Below are 16,770 nucleotides of genomic sequence, written 5' to 3'. Positions count from 1 at the left end.
TTTTGCGTAGTCACAATGCCATTATCACACTCAAATATTAATGATTCTTTAATATCATCTAATACTCAGTTCATATTTAAATTTCCCTGATTATCTAAAAAAAACTCTTCTTACAGTTGGTTTCTTTAAAACAGGGTCCAAATAAGGTCCACACATTGCATTTGCTTGTCTCTTAATCTCTCTTAATCTTTAGCAGTCTCTCAGCTCACCCAACCCTCTTTTTAACGCTATTTATTTTTTAAGAAGCTGGGCTATTTGTCTGTAAAATGTTTAACAGTCTGGATTTGTCTGATGTGTCTTCATGGTACCTTCTCCCTCTGTCAGCTTTGTTTTAAACTGGTTACTCTAGAAGCTTGATTAAGAAACATTCAATTTTACTAATTTGTTTTGGCAAAAATAACCTCACAGGTGGTATAGTTACCCTCGCATCATAGCAGGAACTAATCTCTGTCATATTACACCTGATAGGCTGTTAGGACCGTGACAATTGACTCATTGTAATAAAAAGTTCCTCCACTGATCCTTCTTCTAAGGTTTTAACATCGACTGATGATCATTGCCTAGATCCATTATTTCATTAGGGGTTAAACATGTTGACTTCATAATTTGAGCATTCCATGGGCATTCGTAATAAGTTGGAATTCTTCTATCAACAACTTCTCTCTTATCAACTATTCAGTTATTCTGAACACAGTTCATATAAAGAAGGTAGCAAAAATGCTTGCGTCTTTCTCCTTATACATTTTCAGAGTATTAAGTTTGTGCCCAAGAACCTCCAATGGCGAGCAAAAACAATCTTCTCGTAGTTCCAGGTCATACAAACGATAAACGGTAATTCAGAATACAACCTCACATCCACCCATCTCATCTATCTAACACTATGCCATACTGCCTCCAAAATACAAATTCAGAGCACGGATTCCCTACCAACCCCACCACTAAGACTTGGATTCTGAAAACAGAACGACAGCTTTCATCCTTTTCTTCAGCTCTCTCAATGAACCCTGATCACTCCATTCCAAACCACACACACCTCCCCACCTCCACATGCCCAATCCCCTGACCTCTATCTATCTACTTTTGGTTGCACCTACCGTCTTCTAACATGCTATATAACTTACTTATTCGAGTTGTTTATTGTCTGTCTCCTCCACTAGAAAAGAAGGTCCACACAGGTAGGGATATTTGTCTGTTTTATTCATTGATGTATCTTTAGTACTTAGGGTAGGTGCTCTGTAGATACTGGTTAAACATATGAATGAATAATCACCATTTTCATTAAAGAATAATTGGATTAATCTCTACTTAGACCAACAACTGAACAATGTGTTTGGTACTGGGAGCCCTCAGAATATGTTCTGTTTTAAGACCTGAATCTGTATTTTCAGGAAAGAGTCAAACAGCAAAATGAATGAAGCTGGAGTTCTTTTCTACTTCCATGTATAAACTGTTATTCACTTTAGCTAAGAAGAAAGTTGCCATTTTCAAGACTGATGACTATAATACCATACTATTTCAGCCCATAATTTTATTCTGAAAATCTTTTTTAAAAAGTCACAAAAGAGGACTTCCCTGGTGGCACAGTGGTTAAGAATCCACCTGCCAATGCAGGGGACACGGGTCTGAGCCCTGGTCCGGGAAGATCCCACATGCCGTGGAGCAACTAAGCCCGTGCACCACAACTACTGAGCCTGCGCTCTAGAGCCCGCGAGCCACAACTACTGAAGCCTGCATGCCTAGAGCCCATGCTCCACAACAAGAGAAGCCACCACAATAAGAAGCCCGCACACCGCAACGAAGAGTAGCCCCCGCTCACTGCAACTACAGAAAAGCCCGCGCTCAGCAACAAGGACCCAACACAGCCAAAAATAAAATAAATAAATAAATAAAATTTAAAAAAAGAAAAAGATTCTTTTAAAAAAAAGTCACAAAAGATGGGCAACTACTCAACTTTTAAAGCAAGCATCATTTCTTAAAATAAAACACTGAAGCTTTCAATTTCACTAAAATAATCTGTATTTGTAATAACACTTCAGAACATCAGTTCTCTGCTGCGGTCGGGGAACATCCCTGGGGATCCCTAAAACCCATGAGGTCGAAAACCGTCTCCCTAATATCGCTAAGAGATTGCCTTTTTCACTGTATTGACATTTGCATGATGGTGCAAAAACAATAAGTAAAAGTGCTGATGTCTTAGCAGGAATCCAGGCACCAAACTGTACTAGTATTCCTTATAATCTTTACCCCCATGCGCTCACAGTTTAAAAAAATGCCATTCCACCTAAGAATATCCTGATGAAGCAGTAAACATTATTAATTCTGTCAAAGCTCAATCCTTGAGTCCCATCTTTATAGTATTCTGTGTGATGAATGGATAATACACATCAAGCACTTCTGCTGCATACTGAATGCATACACCATGGTTGTTTCAGAGAAAAGCACCTGATAGTTTGAGTTCAGAGCTGAAATGCCCCTTTTTTCATAGAATATAAGAAAGAACGAGTGACAGACAGACTATGGTTATTCAGATTTAGATTATTTGGCAAACAGTTTTTCAGCCAAGTCTGTGTTTTCAAGGGAAAAAAAAATAGCATCTATTTCCAATGATAAAATTTATGTTTTCAAGCAAAAATTCGAATCTTGATAAACCTGTATCTGCTACTCTGATCTTGACAGCTTCCACATACTTGAAGAATTGGCTGATGAGATGAGTGATGAAATTAACCAATATAATGTTTAATATTGTATAATGAAATGTGTCAAAATTTGGAAGATCTACATAACTCAATGAACTAATATGTTCCAAATGACCAACACATGATGTTTCAAAATCATGCAAGGGTAAAAGATAGACCAATGTTTTAATATAACTGAGCACAAAAAGGTCATCGCTATGGTTTCAGATTCCACACTGCAACTGAACTTTGGGAAACTAGTTGTTAAGTGGTATCAGAGAAGAAATGATCTGAAAAGGCTATTAAGATGTTTCGGTTTCCAGCTACATATTTATGTGATCTTCTTCATATAATTCAACCAAAAAAATATATTGCAACAGACTAATGCAGAAGTAGATGTGAGTATACAGCCGTCTTAAGCCAGATTCTAAAGACATTTGCAAAACTATCAATCAATGCCATCTTTCTCAGTAAATTTTTGTTTTGGAAAACAGCTACTTTTCAGGAAGAAAATGTGTTACTTATGTTAACACGTAATGAGTTTATTATCACTGTTATTTTTAAATGAATTAAATGTTTTAAAGTTTTCATTTTTAACTTCTAATGTGATACATATCAAGAGATAAAACTCACATAAATAAAAGTTCTTTAAGGTTTTCAATACGTTTAAGAGTGTAGAGAGACCTGAAACCAAAATGTTTGAGAACTGCTATTTTATAGTTTAAAAAGCATCTTCACGTATATTCTCTCAATCTATCCTTGTAACAAGTTCTTAGTTATCTGCTCCCCATGTCCATCAACTAGAAAGTTTCCCTGTGTGTTACCTGGCTGGCTTACCTTGCATTCACAATGTTTCCAGCATTCAACTCTACCATTTCCTCAAAACCAATGGCAAATATATCAGTTGGTTTACTTCTTTTATCTACAATGAAGCATCCAGGAGAGACTTTTAAGAGATGGCCTTAGTTAAATGGCAACTCCCCTACCCCCCAACACAACTAAGATAACATCAGATCTCATAAAAGTCCATTTTTGTGTTTCAAGTTTAACCAAATTCAAATTAAAGGCAAACCCCCCTGAGGGGGACAAAATTACTTTCCATTTAGTTTCTATTTAGGTGACCTATGTTTGCCTATCTATGACTGTTATTCTTGAAGATCCTTAAGTCCTTTCGGAAATCATTTTGAAAGAATTCTTGCTAAAGTTTGTACCATGGACAGCAGAGAAACAAGCCACTTCTCAAAGGCTAAAGTGACTCAAAAGGGAAAGAAATTTTTCAGAAAGGGTACAAATAATAAAGTGGTTGAGTAACATTCTCAAATTAGAGGAAACAGTTGAGAGGGATTTTTTACACTTAAATTTGAAGATTCCTAAGTGGAAGCAATCTAGGAAAATAAGAAGAGTCAGGGGCTCAGACTAACCCATCTGTTCTAGCCATTAGCTCTCTCATAGCTGACAAGACCAAAAGAGAACAGAGCTGCTTTAGATAAGCAACCCCACGGAACTTTGGGTGTCCTAAGCATTCAGAAATGAGGATAAATAGCTAGAGAAAGAACTTATAAATACTATGAACAAATACTGAGAAAAAAAATTTACTGACTGCTATTATATGCAAGGCTTATACACAAATCTTCTCACTTACTACACAAACACCTTAGGAGACAGATTATATTTGCCTTTTATTTACAGACAGGAAACTGAGGCTTTGGAGAACCTAAGCAACTTGCCCGAGTTCACAAGTAAAATGCAGTGGCCCAACTCTGGAACCAAACTGCCTGAGTTCAAACCCTGGCTGTGTCATTACTAGCTGAATGACCTTGGGCAGGTCACTTCTCTTACTGTGTCTCAGTTTCTCATCTGTGAAATTGCAATAGTAATAGTGATGGTGTATTAGGTCTGTTATAAGGATTAAATGAATAGATGTAAAGTAGTTAGAACTGTAGTATTAGCTGTTATTTTATTATTGTTATTATCACTACTACAACAACAGTTTCAAGTTAGGTTCAATGTAAATGAAAAGGGGCATTTTAATAAAAGTTTAGGGAAATTCCCAGGGTTTAAGGTGTGACTGATTAAAGACAACTAAAAAAGGAAAATCTGCATCTCACAGTATTTCCTATGTACATCACCTTCATAAATAACACTTGGTAAGTGTGTACCATTTGAAAAAGGAATTAAAGTTGACTTAAACAAAGAAGGCCTCAAATCCATGATTCTAGTTAAAATCTTAATACAAGCATCCTCAGCTTAATGTTTGGTTCTGGCTATGAAGAGCTTGGTGGCAGAGTAGCCAAACTGAATGACAAATCTTTACAAGGATGAATCAGTACCGTTTACTATAAAGGGCCAATAAATGTCAAAACAAGTTTTGTAAAACTGCTCATGATCCACCCTATTTCTTATCTTAGCAAATAAAGGACTGTATTTGAAAAAGAGAACATATTAAATTTGAAAAATTATCAATCATAAAATAAGCTTGCTTTGTATCAGTCTAAAGAATAAAAACAGAACTAGTTTTTCTTATACATGTAGTTACCTTAAAGATATTAATTTATGTACGGATCCAATTTCCTGAGAATCAAATAACAAAGGAAAGGATCTTTTATTTTACCATGTTTTCTTATGAAGTAGTAGATAAAGGTCTAGTAATACAAAAGACCTAAGATTTGAACAGATTTATCTATAAGAATGTTGGTCTTCAAATGTATAAATCCCAGTTTCTTTTATAAGGTAATGCATACTGTGAAGTGCCACATTTCTTTTCTAGATTAATAAATCACAGTCAGGGTTAATTAATTAAATCCGTATTATAAAATGCCAACCTTGAAACTCCTGGATGCCAGCTAACTTGGGTGCATCAAGAAGCCAGTCAGTGAGGGTCTGATTCTTAAAAGCTATGCTGCGAAACTGCTTCCCGCCATTCACATTCCAGGTGCCCACACATACTCGAATTTTCTTGGGCTTTGAATACTTGTAGAAATTCTCACACAGGCTCTTTAGAACTTTAGAAGATGCTAATCGAGAACAAAACACAACAGAATTTTGGCTGCATTTAACCATTTACAAAAATTGATTTTCATGACTGAGAAATGATGGCTGGAAAGTACCATTACCATCATCAGCACAAAGAAGCATCAGATACATGCATAAGCACAAAAAAGACAGCCTTGAACACAGAGCCCAGCACAATGCAATTAACCAACACAACTTTTAAAACATCATACATTAAGTACAATAGCCCAAGTGAAAAAACTATTACAAAATTAATGCAGCAACAAAAACATGCAGAACAAACAGTTCTGTTTCACTGAAATGGTACACTATTTTATGAAATACAAAAGCAGAGACTGCACATTTTTAGGAATATAGCAACTGACTTTCATACAGCTTTCATTCGGAGGCTAGTAAAAATATGTTATTTCTTCCCAAACAAAAACATTCAAGAACCATTACATTTAGGATTCTAGCTACTGACAGGTGGTTTGATGAATAATGGCTCCCTGACAAAAACACAAATTATGGACAATAATGAGAGGATGGAGATGAAGCCATGACTAAACGCCTCCCAGCTCAGAGGAGACACCAAGTCCTTACAAACGTTCTGCAAGGCCCCAAACAACCTGCCCTGCCTTTCTGCCCTCACCTGCCACCCAATCCCTGTTCTCTCACTGCTCAGCCACTGGACCCTCACAAGAATGGAAGCTCCATGAGGGCAGAAATGTTGGTCTAATATCCCTAGTGACTAGAAGAGCGCCTGGTACATAGTAAGTGCTCAGTAAGTAATGGTTAAATGAATAAATGTTCAATACATTTTGAATCCTCAATCCTTTCCCCACCTATTTTTTTGACTTCCACCTATCCTTCTTCCTCCTAAACCATGCTTCATTTAGGTTAAGTCAAATCCTTGGCACTTAAATTAACAGAGCCTTAACAGGACTTCAATCTAAAGACAGAGAATATGCCCTTAACGGGCGGTTAACTGGCAAGAGGAAAGGGAAATCACAATGGCGCTCACCTTTCACCACAGGATCTTATTTTATTATGATATTAATTATTATTGTTGGATACCAAGGTACATACAGCAAGCAGTCTTGTGAGAGAACGAGTGAAAGAGGCAAATAACTTTTTCGGATTAGAGTGAAAATAGTTTGACCTGTGAATCCCACGAAAGGACTGCTGATTTAGATGACAAGCACGTCCCCACTGTTCCCAGGGGCAGACGTACACGTTTCTAGCCCTCTTGCTATTTGATTTGATTTGATTACTCATATAGAGGTGTCTGGTGGTAATGAAAGCAGATTATTTGTTCTGGCCTGTTGGTATGGTAAACTGAAAGCCTGCTGAACCTGGATAAAGAATAATTCTCTATTACTACAGATTATCACTGGTCTTTCTAATTGAAGTCATTGCCATTGTTACTGCTATGAAAACAGCTTCTACAATCCTTTCTACATCAAAACACAAGTTCTATAATGATTTAACAGCTTAAAATATCCAGCAAGACAAATAATGAATTGTGTGAACAAAAACATGTTGCCACGTTGGGTGAGCTACTAAAATCTGTTTACAAATGGAATAAAAAGTTTACAGAAAATTCCGAGTTTATTAACCGGCTGGCACCTTAATGTGCAGAAAGACATGAGTCTATGTTCAAACAGATGTCCGTCCCTAAATACCATACCATTTCAGAAAATGGATTCCATGATGTAACTCAAAAATATATCCAAGGGCTCTCTTCCTCCATCCTTCTCAAAAAAATTGCCAATAGTTTCTCAAAACACTCAGCACAATAACTAAGTGAAACAAATCTTAAGGGATACCAAATCTTAAGTGAAATTCTTTTTCAGCTAAATTTCTGGCAAGAGTTTAGCTTTTGCTCACTTCACCACAGATTCAAGTTTAAAGACAAGATCATAAACCTTGTCCAGGGAATGAAGGCGTGAGATTCCTAAGAACAGGAAAGGCAAGAAAAATAATGACCTTTAGGTCTTACACACTTAACTCTTCTAAGTTTGTTAGCAATCTTAATGCTTTTTAAAAGACTTTAGGTCATATTTTAGTACACTAAATGCCTTTTAAAATATTATGTGTGAGAAGCACCGTTGAGTAGTCCATAAATACACAGTACTCGGGCATTAATCCGAAAGAGTCACCCCTGGGTTTTTTCCAGTAGCCTATAAAGAGTAAGATATAACACTAATGATGCTTGTTCAATGAAATATAAAAGTAAAATTAAAACTAGAGGACCTATATTTAATTGGAATTAAGCATTTGCTACAGGAATACAAAGAGCATTGCATATTTCCTTCTAAATGAAATACTTAGTTTTCTCAAACCTAAAATTTTTTTCTCAGATTAAAACAAGGTATCAATTTATCATGTTAGATTCGGAGGGCAAAATAAAGTTTCCATTTATTTGCGGCTTTATTTATATACAACATCAACTTTTTAAAAAAATAGAGAAAAAGTTGCTTTTATTTACAGATTGATTTTCTATACTGTACCTGACTGTAATGTCTGTTCAGAAACTATGGATGCATCAAGAAGAAAACAAAGAATCATTAGTAAAACAGCAAGTTATAGCTGAAGTCTAGAATGTTATGACAAAACATTCTCAGACGGCCTCATTTTTTTCTTTTGATTTAGTTTGATGAGTTAATTTTTTTCTGATGGCTGTAGGACACCAAAGATAAAAATAAATGACAATGACTGATGCAAACCTTCTGCATCTAAGAAAAATCCTATGGGGACTCAGTGATGTCCAGAGTTTCACAATCAGAAGGTTCTAGGCCTGCTTTCCAGGCCACTCCCGTATGTAAGTCTAAGTGTGTGCACGTGCATATACCTGTGAGGGATAATATGAACCTGAAAACCTAAGAGGCTGAAATACTGAAGTTACTGCCCTTACACCTCGTAGTATTCTTTCTGGGACTCACCAGTTGATAAGTACTATCAGTTCAGTTATAACAAAACATACACATTCCAGCAAAATCACCATGCCAGGCAAAATGGTGCAAATTCCCACAGGCACAGGGCTTATGGCAAAAATGGGGTTTGGGCACAACATTCAAACACTTCGGCGATGACGTGCCAAGAAAGATAGGAACCTAATATAAAAACGGTAGCAGAATTTTACGCATGTTAAATGGTTAAGGAATGTACGAATACGTCTAAAATATGGCACTTCATTTTGACAAAGACCTGAGGTTTGCTCATAGAAAGGGGCAGCAGGAGGCCTGTGCTTGTAAGTAATTGTGAATCCTGGGAGAAGGGGTCTCTGCAATTGGACGGTAAGTTGTAACACCAGTTATGGATGGATCTGGCCCACCATACGTCTGGTGAACGGAGGGAGAGAGATGTCTCAGGTGTACGCACATGTGTATGTGTGTTGTGTATATTTCTACCCACCTCAGTTCTGCTGGGTGCAGCTTTCTGCATTTCCCTAGCATTATTACCAGTGAAATCATGCATAAACTACTGCAGAATTGGCATTAGACTCAAAATGTTCCCTGATATAGCATCCATGTTGGAACAAAATCCCCATTCTCAGAATAAGTGTTAGAGCAGAACTGACTGTACTTTTTTTAAGGGTATATTTTTCATATAGTAAAATGTGCAGGAAACCAAAGTCTGGGAATTACTCATGTCCCTCACTTCTTCTCTTTCCTTCAATGGCTTACTTTCAGTTGTTGCTGATAAATGCCTCCATATCAAAGTAGGCACAGGTGGAAAGAGGTGATAAGACGCAAATCAGTCAGCGTCTACTGCTGGAAGCCAAGAAGAGAGCCTGACGTTAAAAGCAGTAGCTAAGATCAGATTCTGGTTTTCAGAGCTTTAGTAGACTTCAGTCCCCAGCCTACTCACAGATCCCTGAGGAGCTGACTGTAATTAACTACCTTCAGCACCATGCAGAATTCTGAAAGAATCCATGATAACGTATTTGACTAAGTAATGACCCAAGAGTACATAATTTGATGAAGAACAATTTCTCCTACTTGAACAGGGAAAATTGAAAGGTTTGGTTTGGGGGGCGTTAACAGAAGAAATGAAAATGTTCAGAGTGCTAGTGTTAAAATAGAAAAAAATATGAAATTAAGGAAGTCTATTAAGTTTTACAATGTATATTGAGTTTTCCCACGATACTGCTTAATATACGCTCACTGATATGAGCTCAAATTCTTTTGATTTTAATGAAAGACACAGTGAAAGATAAACAGCCATTCTGAAAGCCATATATTTCTGTCAAATATTAAAATTGGGAATGACAGTGTCCAATAATAAGCATTTTAAAATTATTAATATGATTTAATGCTTATTCAAACAATAGCATTTAAAAGGTAGGACCAAGTTATAGAAACTTTTGGGGTGGTGATTAGCAAAATAACCAACAAAGGTATTGTTTTTTCAATAAAGCAATGTTTTCTACATAATTATTATATACTCTACTGAAAGTACTAGCTGAATATTTTATGAATTCCTGCCTTATATAAAGTTAGCAATACTTAAACCATCTCCCTCCTCAGTCATAATCTATAAAAGAAAACATGCATGGGCCTCGGTTTTAGCTTAATAATTCCACTAATGATATAGACATTTTAGGAGAGATAAACTTCCTTTGGAGAATGCAATTTTAGAAAATTACACGGCCAGAAATTCCTTCCAAAACTATTTTAATCAACTCAATCTAAAAAGTATTTACGTAAATAAGTTTACATTTACCTCCTGGACTTTTAGAAGGAATATAAACAATACAAAGTAAAATATAAAGTAAGTACGCATACCACGCAAACTTCCAGTAGTTAAAAGGGCTCGAGCTTTGTCAGCTAAATCACTATTTAAAGTATTTCCCAGTAGCAAAACATCAATGGCCTCTTGCTTGGAGCTGTCAAAGAAGTTATTCTGAATTGTTCTACTAACAGAACGAGCACCATCTTTTAACTTTCCAGCCTGTTGGGGAAAAAAGCATGGACTTTCATTCTAAATTGTTTTTATTCAATAGGTATTCTGAAACTTTAAATAAGTTTTATATGACTTTACTGTAATAAAAAGGACCTAATTATTCTATTTTGAATATCAAACCGTCACATTAAAATGCCTCAAGATGTCACCGTTTCTTTTCCTCTTTTGGATAACAGCTCTGCACAGAGACAGAAGAAGCTCAATGCCACAACTGCATCCACTAATGATATCTAGAGCCTTAAAAGTTTAAAATTGTTTACTATAAAGGAAATAAACTGAAACATACTTACTCAAGACAAGGAAATTACTTCTTACACAGTAACTTTTAGACTTGGGGATGGATGGGATAGGTGGAGAGAAGCAGGGGAGATAAAGGAGGATACACTGCCCTTGCATGTTCTCAGGAAAACTTCAAAGTATTCTAATAGTAGGAAAATAAAATTGAAATTGCTCCCAGAAACTTACATTAGTTAAAACTAAAATTGAATATGAGAACGAAGGTCTAGTCTGTAACATGTAAACTACAGTTTGTATATTTTAGGTCACTTTGCCTATGTAAATATAAGTAATAAAAATAAATATATACCAATTCCTACAGTGAGAGAGCCAATTATAACTTCTAATCAACATATATTTTACTCGGGTGTGTTAGCTACCATAAAGAGATTTTAATCTTACAGATTTTGATGATTGTTTTTAAAAAAAACAACAAACTCTTGCCTTTTAGAAAAAGAACTTTAGTTTGCAACATGTAATTTATATTCCTTAAAGAAATAACAGGAATTTGAGGCTTAAAATGTTATTTCCTTCCATAAAACATATGCAAATGACATTATTTGAAAAGAGACTCACCATTCACATTATCAGGCAATTAATCAAAAGGAACCCAGAGAAAGGAAAAGAAAGAGCAGTTCAGATGTTAGATTTTAGTTCAATTCAGACTAGAATATTTAATACATAAAATTTCATATCTATTTTGTTAGAGATAAAAGACCACTGAAAATATATGTAACCTCTGTACATAGACAGTCAACTGCAGAAACAAAAAGGCAGAATATAAAAGAATATTTTAAGCGATAGTTGTAGAGAATGAGGTTTAAAAGCAAGAATTATGTTCTTTATTCAAAATGAATACATGAAAGTTTAACAATCTCGGGTTTTCAAAAATAGGGACCATTTAAGGGGGCTTCCCTGGTGGCCCAGTGGTTGAGAGTCTGCCTGCCGATGCAGGGGACACGGGTTCATGCCCTGGCCCGGGAAGATCCCACATGCCGCCGAGCGGCTGGGCCCATGAGCCATGGCCGCTGAGCTTGCGTGTCTGGAGCCTGTGCTCCGCAGTGGGAGAGGCCACAACAGTGAGAGGCCTGCGTACCGCAAAAAAAAAAAAAAAAAAATAGGGACCATTTAAGAAGTAAATATTTGTAAATGTCTATACAAATTATTTCTGTGAGTTGAACAAAAGGAACTTTTGCAAGTAGGGCCAATGCCTCTGAACAGAGGCATGACACTTTATGAGACACAGAAGAGGAGGAAGATTTGGAAATTAAAAGAAGACTTTGTGATGATGAACTTCAGCTGCTATATTGAAGTGGCTAAATAAGAAACTATAAAAGTGGTAAATGTCCCTGTTTCTATTTCTGGGATAATTTGAGAAATTGTAGGGATTTAGAATATTAATAAATTCAATGGAGGCCAGGAGCCATAAAAGGTCAATATTTAAGTAAATAAAATAATGAAAAATACCTCAAGTATGCACCCAAAGTCCCTCAATAAGGGCCAAACACTAAAGGAGAAAGTAGTCTGTAGATAAAAGTAATGATGAGGCACAGACGTATAATTACGTCCATATTTCACACTTCCTTTGCACATTTTGATAGCCTCCTTTTCAAGGTAAGAAAAGAAAAAGAATAAAAACTTAAGCTCTAATAGCATTTGGTTCACAGTGGGTGTGGCATAAATTGCCCATTGATTTACTGGTCCGTCCAGCATTTATCACACATCTATCCAAGAGAATGCACTGTGTCAAGTGCTGGGGAAACAAAGTCAAATGAGACAAGACTCTTTATTGGGAAGACTATGATTTGGGGGGGAGGGGAGGTTTTGTTTTGTTGTTTTACTTTTTAAAATTAAAAAAAAAATTATTTTGGCCGTGCCACACAGCAAGCATGTGAAATCTTAGTTCCCCAACCAGGGATCAAACCCATGGCCCCTGTACTGGAAGTGTGGAATCTTAACCACTGGACCACCAGGGAAGTCTCTGATTTTTTTTTTTTTAAAGAAAAACATATTTGGGGGAATTCCCTAGCGGTCCAGTGGTTAGGACTCCGTGCTTCCACTGCAGGGGGCCTGGGTTCGATCCCTAGACCAGGAAACCAAGACCCTGCATGCCGTGCTGTGTGGCCACATACACACACACACACACACACACACATAAACAAAACCAAAGGTTTAAAAAAAACATATTTTTAATCAAAATAGTATGAAAAGTAAAACAGATATTATGCAGGTGAAAAATCATTTAAAAAAATGTGAGGAACACGTATCTAAGCCTAGTGGATTATCACTAAACAACTGAATATGTCATATATACATGTCCTTCAAACCTAGGGAAATAACTATCTGTTCAATCATTAGGATCCACTATAGAAGGAAGTGTTAAAGAGGACGTAAAAGCATGATAAAGCAGAATTCTAAAACAGATACCTTATAAAAACCAAACTATTAATTTTAAAAAGAGTCCATTTAAAGCTTTACTAAAGAAGGCAAAAGGATCTTTTATAATGTTACAATAGGTCTAGATCTACCTTAGCCTTTCCTTCAAGAGCTCCAGTTCCTGCATAAATCTTACTGATTGAATCACCATTCACAGACCACATTGATCGAAAAACTTCTTGGAAGCGAGTCACCAGCTGAGGCTTTTCAGCTAAGCCGAGAGCTTCCAATTGTTTAGTTAGCATCTAAAATAGCAAAAGAGAAACTTTTATAAGTATAGTAATACATTCATTATGATGTGACTCTTTAAGAACTACCAGAATCAAACCAAAAATTTACAGTTACAGGACTTTGTGGGTCTGGATTCTGAAAACACAAGTTTACTATTTCCCACCATGTTAATTTCTAAAGTAAATATCACATCAACGAAACCTACAAGTAACTCAGTATTCCCTTGCAGTAATAAGAACTTCTTTCTGGTTAAATGATATTAAGCTTATCAAAATGTCCCTATGGGGAATTCCCTGGTGGTCCAGTGGTTAGGACTCCCTGCTTTCACTGCCGAGGGCCCAGGTTCAATCCCTGGTTGGGGAACTAAGTTCCCACAAGCTGCGCAACCAAAAAAAAGGAAAAAAAATGTCCCTATAAATCAGACTAGTTTATCTGGTTCACCTAAAATAACAATACACAACAGCATGCATTGGAGCAGAGAAATATATCAATATTTACCTAGTTTATTTAAATATATGTAGAAATAACTAAGTTTCTTTAATTTCTGGATTTGGTTCTACACATTTGGGTAATTAAGGTCAGGAGATTGTGAGAAAAGTAGAGCTGCTTTTGAATTGTTATCAAAATTTTAAAAGTAAGTCATATCTCTGAATAAAGTCATGACAGCTTCTAATGTATAAAATTCGTATCAGTAAAGCATCTAAGGGAGAACTAGGGGGAACACAGCATGCAAGGAATGCAAGGATCTTTGGGCTCCCACAGTTCCTTCACCATGGTAGAAGCGTTCATAAAAGTTATTGGTCTTTACTATGAATGACTCTTAGCCTTGAAGTCTGGCAAAGGCAAAGCAACATACAATCCTTATTCAGTCTCTTTCTCTTATTTGGAATCTAGTCAATGCCTTGCATTTTTACTTAACTCCCTCCCATTTGTGTTTTCTTTTATCTTGTCTATAAGTGGACATTATCCATAATTATAGAGAGATTAAACATTAAAATAATATTAAAGACCCTATACTGGGTTTATCTGATTGCCTAGAGACCTACACCAGGGCTACTCTTTGCAGGCATGGAGTATTAACAAAATCAGCCTCTGGCATCTCCTTTATCATTTATACCTCCTTCTTCAAGGAACTGGGCTAAGTGGTCTTCACTACAAGTAGTTTGGTTTTGCCTACATTAGCAGTATATTTTGTAACCAGTCAACCAACTGCTATACTAGGGAGTATTCTCACACCTAACAACAAACAGTGGGTAGTTAACTAAGTCAGATTCTAACACTTGCTCTACTTTTAATGAAGATGTTCAAGTATTTCACTGAGCTTACTCTCAGAATCTAACTAAATGTTTTTAGCCACTTCAGAACAGAACTCAAAACAAACCTGAGCCGTGTGATAAACTCCATCCCTATGACCAAATTCCTGCTTTTACTTTTCTTATTTCTGTTGTAGTTTCTAAGTAAACCACAAGGACAGATTTCAAAAAAGGCAAAGCAGTAATATTTACTTAGTTACATGAAAAATACATTTTTGTAGTAGACAATTCTATACATTGTACTTTCATTTCGAGAAAGAAAGACCCTCAGTTCCAGAGTAACTAATTAACCAATATTCTGGCCAAATTTAAGATCATCTGTTAGAAGAAGTAAGAACCTGTTACTTCCTATTCCTGTTCTTCATAGTATTTGAGAACTATGCTAAGTTCCTATGGAACTAAATGAAGACCCACAATAGCCTTATGAACCTAACTGTTGCAGAACAGGCAAGACTTAGAAATCTCAGCATTGCTACACAGTTTGTCAAATAGTTGAGATTATGACTAAATTAGACTGAATTTGATATATAAATAGTAAAGGAAAAAACTTTTAAACAGAGACTTTGTTACAGAAGTTGGCTCTCATTCACTTTCCTTCTAACAATGACATTTTCATCTGATCCTGTTTTTTGTAGCTACTGATTTGAAAATGCCATGTAAATGGCACTGGATCAGACTCTGTCGAAAATATAATCCTATAGGGTTGTACATGTGAAAACAGATTCTCCCCCATTCCAAAAAGACTTTTAAAAGACAACACGGAGAATGAAGGCCAAATATATACATGTATTTCTTTTTTTTTTTCTTCACACACACTATACGTGTATTTCTTTTCTTTATCCAAAAGACAGGCAGAAGAGGCAATTACTGGAATAATATAAATAGCAGGGGTTTTTTTTTAAGGGAAAGTTAAGGAACAATAGAGGGAAACAGATGCTATCTAAAGAAAGTATTTAGAACAGATAAAGGAAACATTTAAACGAAAAGGGATGTCGCCCCCTCCCCCAAAGAAAAAGACTAGAAGAATGCCTTTAGCATAACTTCATTTTGTGAAAAGTAATTGAGAAACATAAATATTACAAAAGCACTGAAAATGGCATTTGATACAAGTTGCACAGACATATTTTATTCTTTTTACCTCTAAGCCAAGGAATGCCTGAACACTATTTGTTCTATCAAGACAATCCAAGCAGTTTGTTCGCACTGTACCACTCTGGCATCTGTAACAAATTCAGTGAAATTAAACAGACAGTTTAAAACAAAAATAACAAACCTAAAACAAACTGAGAAAAATTAAGCTGATTAAAGTGTAGCATCTACTTTCTACCAACCCCCCCCCAACTTTCTACTGTAACAGTTCTCAAACACACAAAAAAGGTGAAAGAATTTTACAGTGAACACCCATATACCCACCATCCAGATTCTACAACTGTTAACATTCTGCCATACATTCTTTTTTCTTTAGATTTGCAAGATAGATTTTATTATCTCCATTCAATTTGTTGAAAACGCAAAAGACTTTAGAAAGTCACAAGGAATTACACTGAATTGTTTTCTTGTTGCCTGACTTTTGGGAACACAGAGAAAGGGAAAAGTTGAGTATACTATTCAGATGCCCCTAATTATCTGTAAAGTCATTATCTTCAAGAGCTGTAGCATCAGCTTACATTTATTGAGTATTTTAGGCTTTCAAGTCCCTTCATACACGTCATTGAACACCCTCAATAATCTATGAGGGAGAAGATGTCTATTATAGACTGTATCTTCTTCACTAATCCATGAGCTCCTTTAAGGCAGGAAATGCATCTTGTCTTTCTTGGACCTCTCCCTCCTAGCAGCCTCTAGCTCCTAGCAAGCGTTCATTAACTACTGACGGAATC

At 36.1% G+C, this 16,770-nt stretch overlaps 1 protein-coding gene across 4 annotated transcripts in view; it reads right to left on the bottom strand.

Annotated features, from left to right (window-relative positions):
- SYNJ1 (synaptojanin 1) overlaps positions 1–16,770 on the bottom strand; it is an 87,595-nt gene that overhangs the window by 31,841 nt on the left and 38,984 nt on the right. For all 4 annotated transcript variants that reach the window (XM_060098550.1, XM_060098551.1, XM_060098553.1 and 1 more), the window contains exons 10-14: positions 16,029–16,110; positions 13,439–13,591; positions 10,457–10,622; positions 5,498–5,689; positions 3,513–3,597 (exon numbers count right to left, since the gene is read on the bottom strand). In XM_060098550.1, the coding sequence (XP_059954533.1) occupies positions 3,513–3,597; positions 5,498–5,689; positions 10,457–10,622; positions 13,439–13,591; positions 16,029–16,110 (678 nt within the window). The remainder of the gene's footprint in view (positions 1–3,512; positions 3,598–5,497; positions 5,690–10,456; positions 10,623–13,438; positions 13,592–16,028; positions 16,111–16,770) is intronic.

This window comes from Mesoplodon densirostris, chromosome 5 (assembly GCF_025265405.1).
Source record: "Mesoplodon densirostris isolate mMesDen1 chromosome 5, mMesDen1 primary haplotype, whole genome shotgun sequence".
Classification (NCBI taxonomy): Eukaryota; Metazoa; Chordata; class Mammalia; order Artiodactyla; family Ziphiidae; genus Mesoplodon; species Mesoplodon densirostris.
This window is presented reverse-complemented; position numbering and strand designations above follow the sequence as displayed.